Raw genomic sequence first — 20,128 nt, forward strand, 5'->3', positions numbered from 1 at the left:
TATCTAATTCCTCACTTCTTAGAAGAAGACAGGTGTTTGTTATGCTGGCTTTCTCTTCCCCTCCTCTTCTCCCCCCAGATAATTTAGCAATTTAAAAAAACCACAACAAACAAACTTATTCTCTTTTAATTAGCAGCTTTAGATCATCAGATTATTCTTTTCCAGAATTTGCAGGATTACTCGATTCCTATGGGGATATGAAGACGAAAAGTCATAAATCCTGAGCTCCTTCACACAACCCTGTTTAAATACATTGAGGTTTTTTTCTGCTACAATAATTTTTAGAAATTTGTTGAGGGTAACTTTTGTTCAGAGAGAAATTCATCCTGCAGTAAACAAATGCATCACTCTAGGTGGAAGTAAATATATCCTTTCAGATCCTACCAATCTCATCTTTAAAACGATCGGCATTGTGCCACATTCCAGTCACACCTGGATATTGTTTGATGTTGGGAAGTCTTGATACAGCATCAAGTTACCACGTCATGACTGGCAACATTTAAAAGCCTGTCTTATCCCTTGTAACATCGGCTCTCAACAGCTTTACTCAACATCCCACTTGTTGCATTATGCTTGCAAGCTATAAAGCCTTAATGGTAGATTTCTGAGGTCAGTTAAAATTTAAACAAAGACCACCAATTACAGAATCCAGTCTGCTTGAAATCTTCATCCCAGACCTAAATGTCATTTGTGACCCTTAAAAGGAAAATCAGCCTTTCTAATTTATTCTGTGGCTCTCAAACTGAGAGGCAACTGAGATGACAGCTACTCTCCTGCTGAATGAGGAACCCTCTTTCCAGCACATTCATCTCAATTGCAACTGCTGACCTCCAGAAAGAACGACAGCTAAAACCCATTTTTTTTTCAAGGTGGATTCCAAGGACAATCAAGCTGTCTTTACAGTAAGATCTGTATGTATAGAGAAAGGGCAAGGTAGGAGACCTGTCCCTAGCTAACTCAGCCTTCCAAAAGCAAGTTAATGCTCATCTTCTGGAGCCCTCCTGAGGGATAGGTTCTAGAAACACAGTATGATCAGTTTGGAGCACAAGAAGAGACTTCTGCAGTCCTTGATAGAATACAAAACCACGAATGTTGTCTGCAAAAGCTGCTCTGTGAAGTCTTAGATCACTGGACTTCTCAAGATATGCAGGAACAAATTAAGTTCTCAGGCCATAAATATAAGTAAATCATAAATTTTAGCAACTGGGATCTGACAACAGCACGTGGTCATCTATTCCTTGAAAACTCCAGAGAGATACATATAGCTTTGGAGAACTGCTCCAATTACTGTTTGTTTTCAAAGGGCTGGACCTTGTGTCACAGAGCTGCCAGCCAAACGACAGAAATACCAGAGTGCACTCATAAGGTCTGCAACCTCATGGGCAGGGTCTTTCTATCTGCTCTTATTTGGTGCAACGAACAAAAAATAAAACTTAATTCGCTGAAGTATTTCTTTGTTCAAATATGAAATGCAGCATGCTTTCATTTTTATGTGGTAACTCCTATTCATTTTAGGGACAGATAATTTCTGGCCTACCTGTTTGTCATATTCATCTGTGAAGAGTCTTCTGTAAGTCCACTCCTACTCATACCTTGCTCTGGCTTTGTTTCCTGTAAAAATACAAATATGAGAAGCTATGTATCTCCTGTGCTTGCAAAACTTCATGGTTTTCTTAAAGAATAAAGGCTGCATAAAGATCTAAAAACTGCAAATATAAAAATCTGATGAAGAATTAAGGTTTAGTTTTGCATGGATGAAGTACAGAAACATCAGATTTCACATGTAGTACTGCTGAAGTTCTGGGATCAATCCCTTACCTTCTCAGTTCATGAAAGTCAAATTGCTTTTTCAAGTCAAATCTAGCTAAGTAGGACTCCAGAGAAGAAGAAAAGACACACAAAAAAAGCCAAACAAACAAAAAATTACCTTTCAGCAAATCATTACAAATTTTAATCCAATAAAACTTTCCAAACTGCTTCTACCTTGGCATAAATGCTAAGCTCTATCAACTTCATCCCACAAGATTTTAAAATAGTGAATGATTTTGAGACACACAAACTATAACAACATCTCCCCTTATTCATTTATAGCCACTACAGCTCAAGAGAGAACCACATACTTCCACTCAGAGAGAAATTCTAAAAAGTTCAAACTGTAAAAACTAAAATCTCACACTCTGAAGCCTATACCCACAGATCAGTACAATGCTTATTTCATGTAATGCTAAAAAATTTCATCAACTGAGGCACAACCATAAAAATGTATTCAAAGTCATTTTCTCCCTTCAAGTACTAATGCTTCAGTAGTATAAATTAATATGAAGAGGCTTTATTAGGCAACTTTAAAGCTTAAATATGTCTAGACAGGAGATCAATATTTCATCTAAAGTTTTTCTTTTTCTATTGTTCTTTATTGTTCATCCACGGCTTTAAGATTGTTACCACGCACTTTTAAAGCTCAGGAAAGAAATTCAGAAAGACTTTAATATAGTCAGTTTTCCATCTTGGGTTTTGCTGAATTTTACAGCCCACACTATTCATAAACATGTCCATTCTTCATCTATCAAAGGGAACTGCATAAAGGTAGGTACTTTGCATGAAAATATTAAATTATTGGCACAGCTCTTCAATTCCAGGTTCCCAAACAGAAATTTAACCCACTAGAGAATACTGCCTCAGGCTTGTGTAATGAAAATAAATGCAGAACTAAAACACTGCAGGCAGCTGTTTCAGGAAGGGTATGATTCACAGCTTTCAGAAGTCAAAAGTCAAACTTCAAACCCTCTTTAAATATCTTTTAAAGTGTATCTCATCAGACTAAGATCAAAGTGATGAATATGGAGCTATCCAATCTTCCCACTGTTAGCTGAAAGAAACTGATTGCTTCTCAAACTTACCTCTTTAATAGTGCTGTTCCTCCCTCGCCATGAAAACCACCACCTTCCACCTCTTTTGGGCATCTTGTCCCTCATTATAGATTCCACAGTGGCCTGTGATAAATGGATGGTAACAAAAAAAAACCAAAACAAAGGACAACCTGATATATGTAAATGAAAGAAAGTGCCAAATACACAATTTTAACTGATAATAAATAGAATAAAAGTAAACATACTGTCTGTGGACCATAAATTCTACTAAAGCAAAACCTAATGGTATCCAGAGCTGCTCTGAAGTAACTTAAGCATGAATACTTATGGTATTTTTAAAGAAAAATGAAAAAGAGATAAAATCAAAGAAAAAAATCAAGGAAAAAAAAAGGCATAAGTAGATATTAGTATAATGTCTAGAATGGAGAACCTACTGGTTTTTAGTTGAAATTACTTAGTGCAAATTATATTTTAAAAAAAAGAAAAATACTTCCTGAAGGAGCTCACATGCAAAACAGTAACCAGACCACATGCAAGATTTTTATTCTCCTTTAAAAATAACTGCAGTTTACATTTAAATTACCACTTTGTGAAAAAGCAAAGACAATATTAGGTTTTATGAGTTTAATATGACTACATGAATTTCACTGACAACATTAGAACTGTATTTTTTTTAAGCCGTGGCTACTTTTCATCAGTTACATACAACAGACTTCAGTACAGAAAAGTTTATTTCAATATCCATAATGACTGGAGTCTTACACACTGCCACAAGGAGAGATTATTTCTTTCACTCAAGAGCAAGTGAAAGACAAAAGGGGAAATTATTACAGTAAAGGTGGCCACAGTCTGTCATAGAATAGCTTGGTCACTGCCTGAGATGATAGCCTCCACTGTAAGCAGTCACCAAAATAAACCTGTGATGCTGATTATTTTTTTATATATAACAAATAATTCCAAGAACTCTTAGCAGTTAAGAGAAAGGGTTGAGTTCAGCTAACGTATAGGACACTGCATCCTTTTTCTCAGTTTTCCATAGGTTCTCTATACTATCTAAAGCATATGAGGAAAGAAAGGACAGAGGAATAAAGTCGAGCAAATAAATCGAGAAATTTTTAAACAAAAATAAGAAAACCAAGGAGCAGATGGAGCTACTGAGAATAGAATGCCACTCTTGAGAACAATGATTACAATTTAACAGGGTTCTCAAGCATGGACAACTTCAAGCAGATGGCCTATTGCCTTTTAGTGAGACAATTCGCAGGCTTACAATTAGAAATGGGTTTCTGTATTTTGGAGAATGTGAACGATTTTTTCAAAGACTCCAGTTTTCAGTCATTTCATAAAACCCATTTTGATAAACTACCTTAGTACTTCAATTCCTTAGTTCCATTATTACAGCAAATCAAAATTCTAATTAACAACTCATTAAGAAAACCAGTAAAATGACTGGTAGCATAAATGTGTAATTTTAGTTTCAGGGGTACAGTTCAGCCAACCCTTCATACAGATTGTTACAACTATATACACATGCTTCTCCATTAAATTAAAAGTGCACTGTCTTGAAAGTCATCAGCATTTGGAATACAATTTAATCATTTTCAAATGAACATAATGAATTTCACACTCATAGAAAAGTTTATTGATAGCCTATATGAATAATGGTGTAATCATAATGCTGTTGAAAGAACTGTCATTTCCCTTCACAGCAAAAATATTTCACATCAGTTCTTTCCTTTTACCCATCCTAAATAAAACCTAAAACACTTGGCTTGGACATCGAAGTATTTAATTAAAAATGCAGTTACCTTGCATTATTTTTATTGCCAGTAAGACCCAATAGGCACCCATCAAAGTCTGAATCACTTGGTGGAAGTGCCCAAAAAATACAGAGTAAGTATTTGAGTTCCCTGGGATTAATCCCACCTTGATGATTGGTAGACTATTTACAGTAAAGCACAAAAAATTTGGCTCCTTGACATCCTTGAAATTCAAGCCAAGTTTACCATATATTCAGGTCTTTTAAGATCAATTTACTTAATACTGGATGCTATGGTGCAGCTACACATCACAGCCTACGGAGCTAATGTGCACTAAGAAAAAATATGGCAGTAGAGTGGATTCTGGGCTTTGAAGAAATTTTTGTTTCACATTCATGGGAATAGAGGTAGCATTTGAATACATATAGATTAAACCCAAAGACATAGGAAGGGTTGCAAATGGCAGAAGTATTAGGTTCCAAAACTGTATAAAATCCATGGCTTACTAGGATACAAATTGTGTCAGTGGTGATACCACTTCTTTATACACATTTATACAGCAGTTTGCATTTCTGTACTGAGCATCTGTGTGGCATCAGGTCATGTGCAATTGAACTGAGATAGATAGGTGTCACGTAGTTGTAGGTATCTGCCACTACCTGCCTGAGTTGATAACAAACAACCAACTGAGAAAAAAAAATCTAGCATGTTACAGACCTTCTTTATCTCATAGTTAAAGCTTATTCATTGAGTTTAAAATTCCTGACCTCTATTTTTATTTGATAAAATGTGCTGTATACAGAAAAAATCCAAAGCAGTCACCAAATATTCAGCTGCAGGAAACACTAGCAGGGGTCAATATAATTTATGCTTATGATATATATTAATGAAAGAAAAAAAGAAGCTTTTCTGCTTCAAAATATTTGTAATGATCTTAGCCTAACAAACACAGACCAAATTTAATTCTCTTCAGCCCATAAGTTAGATAAATGGTGATGGGTGAATGGATATTACTGATGTGCAGATGCTTTTGTACAACAGCCCTCTTTGCTGTTTTAATAAACAGCAGAATACCACAATTCCTCCTCTGACCAACCTTCATGTTCAATCTCACCTTTGGCAAAGGTTTCTGGAACGCCTGCATTGCCAGCAGAAGTGGACCAGCTGTCGTCCAGTTGTAGTACCTTGGCAAGCAAGAGAGACAATTACTGCATTTTGTAATCCCAAGGTTCCAGTTCACAATCTATCTAGTATTTATTAACTAGCAGATTAAAACGTGAAGCCTCTTTAGCACAGGTCAAACTCTCACCTGCAACACAAATAACAGACCTACAATGCCACGGTCTCTACTCTGTAACACTGTATGCCAGGTATCTGGCAAGGATCTCTCAAGCAAAAACATCCTCCAAAAATATGCTTTTGGCATAGCCCATAGTGCTGCACTGCTGCCAGCAATATAAACACACAAACAATGTCTTAGCCTTCCAAAACTGTTTCTCATACTCAGTGGGTGAAATTTGACAAGCCTTGAAAAGTAATGCCTCCATAGAGGCATATTAGCAAAATCTCCAGTATATACAAACTGCTGAGCACAGAGTGCTTGCAAGCAGACTGACATATCGCTGGAAATATTAAGTATTCAAACAGACTGAGGGCAAGCCTTAGCAAGTTCGCATCCGATTTCATTTTCACTCAGACAATTGAGTGTAAACACTATTAGTATTCAATACTAGCTCCTTGAAATTCAAATTGTGTAACTTCACTGTAACAGGTCATATGAAACTGCTCTTTACTTTCAATTTAAAGGAGGAAACTTAACTAGAAGAGCCTGACTTCACTAGAGAGTTGACTCTTTCTGAATGAATTTAATCTATGAGCATCCAAAACCTATCTCTTAGCTACAGTTAAACTGATCTAACTCTGAAGTGCCACTTTTGTTACAACAGTAAGGATTTTTTCCTAAAAAACACTTACTTATTTCCAATCTTAACCACAAGGTTAGGGTCATCAATAATAGCAGGATTGTCCACAAACTGCTGATATGTTACTGCATGTTCTAAGAACATTTCTGTGGAGGAAAAAAATTACATATGTGAATGATGCATTTATAGATGCCCAAGATGGGCAAACTTAAACCTCTTAGTATCTCTCATACACACAGTTTTCACTTTCAGTGCCAGCTCAGATTAGCAGTAATGTAGAAATAAGATGCTCAGAAATTCTCAAGCTCAGCAGATGTGGTGGGCTTGTTAGCTGCTGGGTGTCCTTCCTGTTCAAACTACAAGTTAAGTGATAGCTCAGCAGTGGAACTGTGAAACAGGAAAAATCAGGCTTTTAAGCAAGGCAAGGAAATACTTTGTCATGCCTTTCCCTGATCCTCTGTCCAAGTAAAGAGCAGGAACTTATGGGCTCAATGTACATGTAAACCCACAGCCAGAAACTTAATGAACACTTGCTCATCACAGGCCTGCAGCAAAGCGAAAATGACTATGAATAAATTCCCCTTCCACACCTTTCACAAAAAATCTACGTAATTTACAAGTGATCCAGATAACAGAACAACTCCAGTGAATCACAGTATGTTTGAAATGTTTTAATAATCAGCTTCTGAACAGTAATCAGTGTAGCATCAGCCTCCTATGACTTTACAATGTCATCTTACTGTAGAAAGTGCAAGTCTTATTAACACATTTATCTTCACACTATGCAGCTGGAAGTTTAAGGCACAGAGCATTGTAAATTATTTATGTAAAAGCCATACAAGAAATTAGAGGTAGAGTAGGAATTTAGGTTAAAGTTTCAAATTCCCCCTCCTAGTGTCCCCATTTACAGGCCACCCTTTTCATTCCTGACACAGACAGCTGTGAATTTCCTAGCTATATCCTGTACCAAGTGGCAAAAATACAATTAACACCATTGTGATACAAAACTTTATGCTATCAGGAAATAACAATACCAATGAAAGGCTTTCCAAAAAAACTGCATATCGTGAATTATTACTATATGTTAAAAATATTAAGTATTATATCAGTCTACTACTTTAAACTAAGAAATTTACCATTCCAGTATTTATCCACTCAACACATTCTAGAGGACAGCCACAGGAGGGCACTGCTTCCTCGGCTTACGATGCTAAAACTTGGCTGACAGCACATGCCTGGCAACCCAAAGGGGATTCAGTACCTTTGGTAATTTCTTTGTTATCAGTGAGGCCTCCGCAGAGAGAAATGGCAATGGAGGGCAAATCTCGAATTCCATCCGAGGTGCTTTCAACCCCACTGTCAACACCTGAGCTTCCAACAGACTGCGGAGAGTGGCTGGCAGACTGCAGCCCCATGTCGTTCGTGTTCTTGCTTTGAGCATTATCCCCACTGAAAAAAACATTTAAAAAATCAGGAATTAAGTCTTCATAAATTCATTCCCAAATTTTCTCCCTTCAAAAAGCACTTGTTTCATTTTGCCATAGAACTGCTTCTACTTATTTGTCTAAACTAGGCATGTATAATTACTACTTCACTTGTTTAGAACAAATAGGAGAAATAAGGTAATAAACTGTACAGTCTTAGACAGAATAATGCTGCTGCAATCAGAGGTCATACTAGCAGAACTATTCCCACCACAGAAACAAGAACAAACAAATTAGTTTATTATTTAATTTGTATTGATTACATAAACTGACAGATAAATGCAAAACAAAGGATGTAGATGTTTGTGTATTTATGTCATGCATGTATAAATAATATACTCTACATGTAACTAATAAGATAAAAAATGTAAGACACACTTAAAATCTGTCTATAGTTGTGATTACTATTATTACAAAGTGCAGGCTCATCAAACTCTGCTTTCCATTCCAGATTTATATGAATGCATTTGAGAAAGGAATTTTCAATCCAACTTTTTTCTCCATAGTAATAATCTGTATGTTTTATTGAAATGCTAATATTACAACAGCTGAGTTGAAGCAAGCAAGAAAGAAAAATAAAATACGCAAGCTACTTTATTTGTTGCTCAATGACCTCTGAAATGCCTAGAGCATGATGTAGAAAGAGGACTATAAATGTTGTAAGAGGCTCTAATAAAGATTTGTACAAGTTGGAAATTGTATGTTCAGGGTGCAATATTTTCATAAACAAGTCTGTCATGTGCATTCTAAAAATTATTTTCCAACATTCATATTTACAGGTGATCAGCCACAATAGAACAACAATAGAGCAACAGCTTTTTGCTAATACAGAAAGATATGTTCTTCACAGTAATAAGCAAGGACATGGGGATAATTATATCCCAAGGCAAATGGCTCGCCCAGGGCATGTGAGTAACACTGACAAACTTCAGTGTACATTACATAACAGTCAACATATGATCCTTAATTGACAAAAATGGAAAAATAAATTTCAAGTACACTTCTCAGGCCCAAATGCAGAGCATTCCAAAAGCTCCCATATTCCTCTCTACAGTTTTCTTTTCCTTCTGCATTCACCTATGCTTGGACTCTGAGGAAAAAAAAAAAAAAAAAAAAGAGGTCCTATCTGGTTGGCAACCAGGAGTTTGATCTAAATTTGGAAGGTGATAAAAGCTCTTTAAATAGTAAAATATAAGCAAAGGACTTATACTTCTTGGGGAAATAAAGTGCAGCAACTTCTGGATCCATGTCAGTGAGGTCATCTAAATAGACACCATCAGAACCAAGATGCCGGCTTCGTTTGTCTGTAAGGGATGGCACAAATAAGCCTATTAATGAGCATTTTCTGAGTAACAAGCCAGAAATGTTATTACTGTTTAAATATTCATTTTAAGATTGACAAACCAAACAAGTTATAACAGTTTGTGAACCGTATTTGTATAAAATGGTACTGCCAAAAACTTTAAAACAAGTTGCTCCTGTACATTGTTCAGACTTTGAATATACAAACGGGGCAGCAGAGGACGAGTTCTGAGATAATGCTGAAACCTCCCTACTCCAGACAAAACCACTGGAAATTAGAAGTCAGTGTTCACTGTAGGAAAACATCAAAAGGAAAACTTTTGGTCTATTTGCATAAGCTTATGATCACAGTAAGCCAATCAGAGCATTTAGTCTTTGAGAATTCATCTTCAGTCCCCACTTGGAAAAGAGAAGTAACACAACAGAGCACTACCAATGGCAATGCACAGTGCACAGCTACATTCAGCCCAGCCAACAGACAGTGGTCACACTGCACAGGAGAGCAGTTCATGGTAGCCAAGAAGGAAACAAGGCCCTGGAGGGATGGATAGAAGCAGAAGAAGGAAAGGAAGGAGCAAGAGGTCACCCATCCTCAGCAAAACTTGATGCTGAGTGTGATGTTTCTGGTCCTGGATACATCTCTGACCTAACTCAAATCAGCTGTCCTGGCTGACTCCAAACTGCCCATGGCCTGCAGCCCATGGCTGCCCTATGGTCCTGCCCCAGCACAACCAGCACAGGAGTGAACACCAACACTCCTCAGATGACAGGATCATCACAGATTGTCCTGACTTTGCTGAAACAGAACCATAGAATCAATTTTCCGTTCCCAAAAGCTGCATTTTGAGAAGACTGCAGCAACCACTTTGGTGAGAACAGAGTTGATCAGATGCTTTGGTTTTGTTCATGGCCAGTCATGGTATGCAGGTCTCTAGAGTGATCAGGATCTTTAGCACTTCAGTTAGCCGGGTGCTAAAGCAAGGAGGAGTGAAAGTCAGCACAGCTGACCCAAGCTGACCAACAGAAGGATTCCATACCATAAACATCATGCTCCCTATGAACTGGAGAATTTACTGGGGACCATCTCTTCTGATGGCTGCCACCCATGGAGGCTCTCACCCATCATTCTGCTTGCAGGGGCAACTCTCCTGTTTGCTGTGACCATCACATTTTCACCAGCCACAGCCACAGCCATTGGTACTTGCAGTGCTTGAGATCTAGGATTCATTGGGTGACTAATGAGGAGAAGTGACTAAACAACGACAAATGAGTACAAGTTACTCCTGGAATGTTCTGACTGGACACAAGAGGAAAGTTTTTCACAATGAGGATGATCAGCCTTTGGAATAATCTCCCCAGCAAACTGATGGAGTTGCCAACACTGGACACTTGTAAAATTCAGATGGACAGGGTGCTGGGCCATCTTGGCTAGATCCTGCTTTTGCCAAGAAAGGTTGGACCAGATGATCCTTGAGGTCCCTTCCAAGCTGGTATGATATGAATATAACAGATTTTACTACACTACAACTGGCTTGTTAGGGAGATAACTCACTGTTTAGCACATACAACTGTTGTGTGTGCACATCCACCACTGGCAGGTACAAGACAACCTAAGTCATCATTATCCTGTTGTTGCTGGTGCGTCTAGACAAGTAACCATTGTAAGACCAAAGCTTAATTTGGAATTCATTCTAAAACCTACAACTTCTCTCTGTTCCAATTTCCAACATCAGAAACACAATTAAGACTGTCTAGTGAGCAGAGGAAGTAATTTTTTTCCTGAAAGACAGTGGAATGCACGGGCAAGTGGGTAATAAACTTGTATTTTTACTGATTAGAAAGCAACTGCACAAACTAGACTTGCACAGGACTTAATTACTGAATAATCAGAGCTCTAAAACAAAACATTTGTAAGCAAATAAATTTCATGTGGAGATAGAATAAGATACCATGGACATAAAGTCCAGAAATTAATTAGTAGAAAAGTAGATGGAGTTATATTTCACGAATTCAGACAGAACTTGTACCACAAAGAACTGAAGTTGCCCGTGTCAAACAAAGGCACCTTGCTTTATGACAAATCTGTTGGTTGTGCAAAAGATATACTACAAGTTTGTACTAGGGCAGGGAGTTTCCAAACAAAACAGCTCAGAAAGTAGTTGCAGCAGGTGAACCTGCAGATCTGTAGTGTGCTTGTACCAAAAAGTGAAATTTCTGAATCTGTCAAGCATGGATGAATTTGGAGCAAGTTTTGCAGTTTTGGGCAGTACAGAGCTGCCAAAAATCCCAGACCAAGACAAATCTTCTATCCTACTAAATGACTCCTGTGAACAGCCTGATGCCAGCTTAGGTTTTAAAGATTTTTCCAAAGTTTATTCCTTTCCAGATCTGAAAGTGCCTTCAGGGCACAGATGAATTATATGGCAATGAGGTGCTTCATTATCATTAAAAGATGAAAATCATACAAAATTGTAGAATCAACAGCTTTACCTTTTTTTCTGGAAGGGGAATCTGTCTTGCCAGGTAGTTGGGCTGAGCAAGCTGCAGCTTGTTTGATTTCTTCATTGGCAGCCAGAGGTGGTACAGCTGCTTCTGGCGACTCTGTCAGCTTATTTGTCTCAGCTGGTGGAGATTCACTTTCATCAGCAGTTGTTGCATCTGCTTGTCCAAGGGCAGGCAGAGGAGACACAGTGTTAAACTCCTCTGTAGGAGAACTCTGGATAACCCGGAAGTGGGCACTTTCAGAAGGATTTACATCCAACATGCTGGATTCCTTTGCTTTGAGCAGAGAACTGGCCTGTGAGGAAAATAAACAGATTGTTATAAAGAAAAGCTCTTAAAAAAATTGGACACAGTTTCAAGCACTACCTTGAGAATCTGATCTCACTGAAGTTAACCAACTAGGTCAGAAAGCCACCGACTTAGCTGACTTCTCTGCCCTGCACTGGCTCGCACAAAATTCATCTCTGTCTTGGGGCCAGGAAAGATTTGTTCTGAAATGCACTCTGTAGTCTTCATTTCCCACTCATCTGCCTGAGAGGACATCAACGCTGCACCTTTGCTCTCTTCCCTTTCTGCACAAATGCTAGTTTTCCTTCAGAAGGCCATCCTGACAAACACAAGAAGGGAGCACACACTGGAGTCCTTACACAATCAGGATGCTCTCAAGGACCAGGACAGGGGTACATTGTCATTCATCTATACCCCCGATTTAGATTTTATATCACTTTATAGTAACAATTCTAGATCTCCTCTGAGCATGGAACTGGAGGAGTTTCTTGCAGAGGGGGCTGAGTTCCTACAGCAGCAGCTGTATAGCTCTATAACCTTCATGTCATAGCAAACAAAGGCTTTCACAAAGTTTAACATCATCCACAGCTATGTCTCAGCTCAGCTATGGCCAGACCAATTCTGAATAGCTTGGCTAGGGACATAGGCAGGGACTGCAGAGGGAAAAGCCTCCAGAAATAAGATTTACAATACACACCAGGCTGTGTGACTGGGATAAAAACAATAGAAAACTCATTTTGAGACTCTTGCCTGGACCTGTGCACTTAAGTCACTTCTCTAGGTACAGAAAATAGTTCCCAGTTCTCTTGTAAGATACATAAGGCAGAGAATGATGCAGAGGTGATGGGACAACTCATCTTTGACTTACTAAAGACGAAGCCAGAGCTCTTCTGAAGGAATTAAAAATTCTGGATTCCCATCCCTGCTTATTTCACTAGACACCAACACTGAATTAAAGATAAATTACAATAGTGCCATTGTAACTCTGGCAAAACCAACAGAACATAAAAGTTCTTTCTGAGGAGGATACCAAATTTCCTGTACTGCAAAGCAAGAATTTTGCTTCTTTATGCTGTTGCTGACCCTGTCACTCCTGCACTCCTTTCTCTAGAAAAGGTGACCTTCAGCAGAAGGGGCAAGCCCTGCCCCATAGTTGCAGTATTTTACTGGAAGTTGACCTTTATTCCTTAAACTCTGACAGGTGTAAGCAGTAAGTCTCCCTTTCCTGGATGAATGTTAACTCCACAGCTATCACAAGGAACCAGGCAGTACCTGACTGATTTGCAACGTACACAGCTGCACATGGCTACTGTGCACCATGGGAGACAATGTTTCTGGAACACTACAGATCCTGCCATCTACCTGAGCCAAATGGCTTCAAGCAACAGACAGGCATCAAGCCAGCTGACTCAGCCCAGAGAACAGCATGTCCCAGGGTACAAAGATACAGAACTGCAGGTGTTTCTGAACGCTTATGCGTTAAAGCAAATGCTTCTAAATCTTGTGAACCACACCACTAGCACAAGCACCTCATTTCTATCTAAGACCACTTATGAATTTCAGTGATTTCCCTAAGGAGATTGAGTTTGATGGTATATATTATTTAAGCTTCTAATTTCTACAAGCCTAGGTCTCAGGTACTTCCTCATTTTCAACCATATAACATTGGTGTTGAGAACATCCATGGCACAAGGCTCTTTTCTGTGCCTCCTACAGAGGAGGATGCAATTCTCTTACATAAAACATTGTAATTTTATGCAAAACCAGGATCCATTCCCTCTTCAGCAGTGTGCACTGGAATATGCACAAGTACCCCATTAAAACATAATAGATACTACCAGGAATTAAACAAATTATGTTGGATACCTTTGCAGCCTGGGGTAGTTCTCCCCATGCCCAGTGCATTTGAGGATTATTCTTCAGTCCACTTCTGTCCACAGGTTTGCTGACCAGTTCTGAGTCACTTTTAGGTGTAGAAGGACGTGAATCTGATGGGCTGAAGAAAAACAAACATAAAATATTACAAACCCAGAGGTAACCACAGTGCAATAAGTACTTTCCACTAAGTAAGTCAGTCCACTAAGGTCTAAGTAATCATTAGCCAAATGAAAGTGTAAAATCATGGAGAAAACAGTTTAAACAGTTCAGAATCCTCTTAAACTGGCATTCAGAGGTCTCATACATTTTTCAGAAAAAAAAAAAAAGATGGAACAAAAGCACTGGAGCTGAACATTTCAGGAGCATTTATGGTCTTCTGTGTGATAATAAGAATGGGGTTGGTACTAGCAGCAGCAGATTAGTAGATGTTAGTATCATTATAATAGACGTGAAATGCAGGAATGACTCAGTCACACAAACAGGACACTTTATCCTGACCAACAAATCAGTCTAAGGAATCCAATTGGCTATTCCTTTCTACTAACTTCTTCAGTTCTACCCTTGGATGCATGTTTTTAGAGAAACTATACAAGGAATCTGAGCTCTTTCAGTTCAAAAATATTTAACTATTTTGCTGACTACTCAAAATATTTAGTAACTGATTAGTAAATTATCCATTTCTACTGTATTTTTAACATGTTCAAGTCAATAATGTGATGCCAAGTTTGCCATTAATAAATACTGATTTACTAATTTCAGGCATAAAATGAAAAACTCTTGATTCTGACTGCCTTTCTGCATAATGCAAGTCACAGAATTTCACTCAGAACCCCCTGAACAAAGCCCTTTTTTTTTTTATGTGTGTCATGGTTTAAGGCTGATACTTTAGCCTAATGTCTTACTTATAAACATAGTATGTCTTTGGTATACTTGTGCAATCCTGATTTAAAAATTACTAGCAACATCCCTAAATCTAAGGTCCATACTTTGAATATGGACAAAAGTAATGACTGGTTAGTTACAGATAATAACATTATCTAACTAAACTATAAAATTTTTAACCAATACCGCTGTGGAAGATCTTTTTTGGTCATAAGAATTTCAAATTTTTATTAGGCCTTAGAGTATAATCTACCATCTGACAGATGAAGAAATCAATACAATGTGATTTAAAGTGTATTTTCAAGCTCTAAGGATACAAGAAACACGTGGTGGGTCTTTACCAACTTCTACATCTTCCCCTGACAAGCTTGCAGGATTTGCAGTATTTTCCATTCATCTAGAGCCCACTGAAACCCTGGAAACCAGGATCCTGGGTACTTAAAAAAAAATCTCAGCAGGCAATAATGCTTCTACTGCTGCTTTAAGACCAAAACATCTGGATTTAAGGATGCCTTTTCCGTTACTTTCCCTGAAAGAAGGGGAAGAAGCCTGAGCTGTTACTGAGTACAAGAACCATAATTTACATTCCCAGACACAGGCATTCACGTGTCAGAAAGATGGCATTTGCATAAATGTGCATGCTAAAATGGGCAAGGCTCTGCTTCAAGAAGGCTCTCACTGCAAAAGGCTGACCAATGACCCATGCATGCATCTGGTTTATTGGTTCAGAGTAGACACAAGTGTAACCACAGTACACAGAGTAAACATCTAACCCCCTAAATATTACCTACTCTCCCAAAACAAAGTACGTCAACTACTCACTATCTACTGATTTTTCAACACATGCACAATGGAGATACCTTGATTCTCATTCTGTAAATACTAATTTTCCACACAATATAGGGATTTAGTAGAAACAAAATGTTAGAGCTTCAGAATTATTATCAGTTGATTTCTCCTTGTAGGCTAGTGTAGGAATGCCAACACAGTCTCAGAGTAAACCAGAATTATTGCAATGTCATCTTAATATGAAAGTCCCAAGACCAAAACAGACTGCAAATATGCACCCACAAAGCAAACAGCGTACCCTGTTTTGTTTGTACAAAAGGATATCAAAGCATTCCCATTCTTTATATCATCTGGAATATAAAATGAAACTTTTTGTGCCACCCACACTTTCTGTGCCACCCACAAACAGAAGTTGGTAGCCTCTTGATGAAAGCTGGTTTTCCATTACAGAGAAATACCTTCACTTTTTTCTTCATATGCCATATTGTTGTTTGACACTCCATAGCTACTCTCTCTAAATAATATTATTCTGGAACAGCAACAATAATCTCTGCAGTTTATGGACAGAGACAGCAGTTATGCATACTACAGTCCTATTTGCATAGTTCTGCTTCCACATGTAATGCCAGATGTCATATTCTTTACCTGCATTAGGACTATTTTCGATGCTATTCACTTCATATTATTGCCACCAAAGTCAAATGAGACTGAAGGCTCACAAGCACATTCCTTTTTTTTTTTTCTCATCTTGGTTAGCTCAAATTAAACCCTGAATTAATGCACCAGAGGCCAGTAAAACTCAATACCAAGACCATGTAGAATCTGTAACCCAGTAACACTATCCTGCAAATGTATCAATGGATCACTCAAAATGTCTTCTTACACCATCAAAATGTTTGCCTTGGGCTGAACTGTACTTGCAACTCCCCTGTCCCTAAGTTAAGCACTGACCCAGCCCAGCTGAAATTCTCTTGCCTTACATAGATTGCTGAGATATTGCAGATGAAACTAGAGCCACCCATCCTGTCAACACTACACAAGAAAGAAGTGAAACTTCAGTCACTTAGATCAGCATATTGGATTCACCTTTCATAAATGTTGAATATTTGCCTCACAGTCCTATGCATTCTTTAACAGCTACAATTGCACTTAATGTAATCCAGTGTCAAAGAGTAAGGAATGTGGGCTGTAGCTGGCAGTTCTGCCATAGCAAACAATGCTAATATTTGCAGTATTTCCCACTGAAAGCAAAGATAAAGCAAAGAAAAAGTCCTGTCTTCATTGAGGCCAAATAAACCAGGACAAGACAATCAGGAGAGAGGCCTACATCATATGCTTGCCACAGTCATAGCTGAGAGCCTCTGTACTTCCTTTGAAGTAGACATAATAGACTTTCTTATTTCATAGAGGAAGATAGTTGCAACCCAGACAGCATCTTATTCAGACAAGAAATCTTATACAGCTAAGATATATTTAGCTGTATATCTAGACTGCAGAACAGGTAACTACAGAGTAAAGCTCATGACACCACCCAAAGAACATTGGTGCTTTATCTCAACCTGTGTCCCTGCCCTTCCTTCCCATGAAATACATTGAGAACAGCCTTGAATATCCCAGATCTCTCCTTGACTTGGTACTGCAACATGATTAGGTTAGCGAGGGCAGTCCTAGAAGCTGGGAAAACCTTAGACAGCCTTATGCATCTAGTACAGCATCTAGGTTAAGACAAATCAGGCTAAATTTCTCAGTGTTTATTACTCAAAGCTTCCTCAGCACTAATGGAGAATTGCAGAGATCATATTCAGCCACTTACTTTAAATTTTTTAACTGACTTTCTGTGACTTCTTCTCACTTAACGGAAAGAACTTGGTTTAAGAATCATGAGACATCTCAAATTTAAGATATCATAAAAAGGTGTCTGTATCCACTTTTAGCTCTGTAGATAGAAGTCCAGAGTTAGAGGAATCCTACACTACAGCAAAGTCTTATGGCCAAGTCTCCTAAACCTTCAACAAGATGCTTTATCTGTTGTGTCATCTTCACACTAAGACACTCCCACCCTGCAACTCAACATGCAGAAAGCCTCCCCTTCCTCCAAAGAAAGGAACAAAGGAAGGCCTTTGTTTTCCTCATGCAAGCAAGTAACTCTGGAAAACCATGGGATTAACATGTCATCAAATATATACACTGACTTTAAAAAGCCATGTGGAAATGTCAGTCTTCAGAGCAATGTTAAGTTTTCACTAGCTAAGGTCTTCCTATTATTTTTTTTAACCTCTTAATCATCTTCAGTTTTTCACTGCCTTGATTTTATACTAGCCATGCTCCCTCATATGATTCATCAAAGTAACTTACCTCCACAAAGAAGCCCACAAAGAAGCAAGCAGAGGAAGCAGTTTTTAACATCACTTTCTTTCAAAGTGTCTGGGTTAGCAATAAACACAGCTATAGTTCAGCAGAGTTCACATACTAATAAAGTGTTAGAAGTGTATTATTAATATGTTAAAAAGATTAAAGAGCAGCCCAGAAATGAAAGATGACAACTATTCTACCTGTCTGGAGGAGAAAAGTGAGAAGATTGTTGAGGACAAGAATTAGATAGGCCTCCATCTGCTGGAACAGTGAGAAGATAAGATTGCCCTGTGCAATCTATAGGCTTACTGGACAGCACAGCATGTTGGCAGAAAGACAAACAGAGTGACATTATTCACAAGTGCTGATTAACATAAGGGCTTTGTGCAGCTACATGAATGCTGAATTTACAGTTTTCAAAATCCAGAATACTGCAGTAAAGAAACAAACAGAACACACAGTTCAAAAAGCCATTAAGGGAGCAGAGTATTGACACATGCTATCACCAGACTGGTGAAGCTAATTGTACTGAGGTTCATAGTCAGTGGAGAAAGTTCTTCCAGAATGCAATTCAAAACATTTTAATTAAGCCCTTGCTCTGAGATACTCTCCTTGTTCTCACTTTTTCTGTCCCTCAATTACAAAGGCAGAAGATGGATTATACTTCTTTGGATAAGGTCTTGTGAATATTGCTCCACTCCAATAGTCTGCTTGATAATGTTGGGCACTGCACACAGGGACACACATATATATGCAGAGGTTTCTTTGGAATTGAAATGCAATGGACACTGAGCAAAAAATTGTCGCTTTTTGACACCATTCCACAGACACAGGAAAGGAGGTCCAAAACTAACCTGTTTTGACATCAAAGGTATACACATACCCACAAAGACACATACATTACAAAAGGTAGGCAAATCAATGTATAGGTTGTCACAAAATAAATATTTACATGTCTCACTGTGCAATTCAGTAGATCAGTTTTGAAAGAGACAGTAAAAGTTTATATTCTTATTCATTAAAAAAAAATATTTTAAATCTTATTTTCCTACATCAACTCCAATCTCGCAAGTTCTTAAAAGGTATACACCCAAAAAACCTAAATATTTATGTACCTGCATTCATTGAAGTCCTTACAAGGCATGTTCACCAGGCAAAGACTCAGATTTCACAAAAAAAGTGACACAAACAGACATAAATATTTTTTAGATTTTGTGGACCTGTGTTTGTTGAATCAAGGACAAAGCTAACCTGATATTTTTGTACACTATCTGATTACAAATACAGAAAACCAGTCATCTAGACATTAACAGTAACCATGTTTAATACTAAGAGTTTTAGTAAGACTTCATACAGCACTAGCACACAGTACATTAATGGAACGAGGAACTGTACTATCAGAAAAAATACCTTTGAAGAGGTGACCATTCTCCATCTGAATGAGGGTAAGATGCAGACTGGGAAAATGTAGAAACTGCAGGAGCATTCTTGTCAGATACCTCATCAGCACACACATCTGGAACAGGGATCCTACATATAGGGAAAGACACGACATTTAAAAACCACACTCGATTACTGAGTTGTTATGCATTTCAAATTATGAAAAAACCAACCTATTGCAGAGAAGAATTAGTATAACCTGAACTAAAAGGAGATAGATAGAGAAATGTTATTTGATTTACACCTTCTAGGCCATGGAGAGATGGAGAACTGTTCTTATGTTTTCAATGTAATTTTCATTAGTTTTGGTACCAACATTCATAATAGTTTCCCAGTCTAAAACATTTTTTTAAAGAAACATGTTCATAAGGGTGTCTAGCAACAGGACAATGGGGAATGGTTTAAGCTGAGGGAGAGTAGGTTTAGACTAGATGGTGAGCCTCTGGTATAGGTTGCCCAGGGAGGCTGTGGATGCCCCCTACCTGGGGGTGATCAAGGCAAGGTTGGATGAGACATTGAGTAGTTGAGAGGCTTCCCTGCCCATGGCAGGGATGTTGGAGTAGATGATCTCCAAGGTCCCTTCAAACCTAAGCTATTCCATGATCACCCATATCTACCAAATCAGATAGAAATTACTGTCAGAAGGTATGGAAAGGACCATT

The 20,128-nt window shown here is 38.2% G+C and overlaps 1 protein-coding gene across 2 annotated transcripts in view; it reads right to left on the bottom strand.

Annotated features, from left to right (window-relative positions):
• LPIN1 (lipin 1) overlaps positions 1–20,128 on the bottom strand; it is a 44,758-nt gene that overhangs the window by 13,013 nt on the left and 11,617 nt on the right. The window contains exons 5-14 of one of the 2 annotated variants that reach the window (XM_054383868.1): positions 19,437–19,556; positions 18,227–18,334; positions 13,992–14,121; positions 11,826–12,132; positions 9,244–9,337; positions 7,811–7,998; positions 6,602–6,695; positions 5,742–5,811; positions 2,898–2,990; positions 1,538–1,611 (exon numbers count right to left, since the gene is read on the bottom strand). In XM_054383868.1, coding sequence (XP_054239843.1) covers positions 1,538–1,611; positions 2,898–2,990; positions 5,742–5,811; positions 6,602–6,695; positions 7,811–7,998; positions 9,244–9,337; positions 11,826–12,132; positions 13,992–14,121; positions 18,227–18,334; positions 19,437–19,556 — 1,278 coding nt within the window. The remainder of the gene's footprint in view (positions 1–1,537; positions 1,612–2,897; positions 2,991–5,741; positions 5,812–6,601; positions 6,696–7,810; positions 7,999–9,243; positions 9,338–11,825; positions 12,133–13,991; positions 14,122–18,226; positions 18,335–19,436; positions 19,557–20,128) is intronic. The other variant, XM_054383869.1, reaches the window with a different exon arrangement.

The sequence above is a fragment of the Indicator indicator genome, chromosome 9 (assembly GCF_027791375.1).
Source record: "Indicator indicator isolate 239-I01 chromosome 9, UM_Iind_1.1, whole genome shotgun sequence".
Classification (NCBI taxonomy): domain Eukaryota; kingdom Metazoa; phylum Chordata; class Aves; order Piciformes; family Indicatoridae; genus Indicator; species Indicator indicator.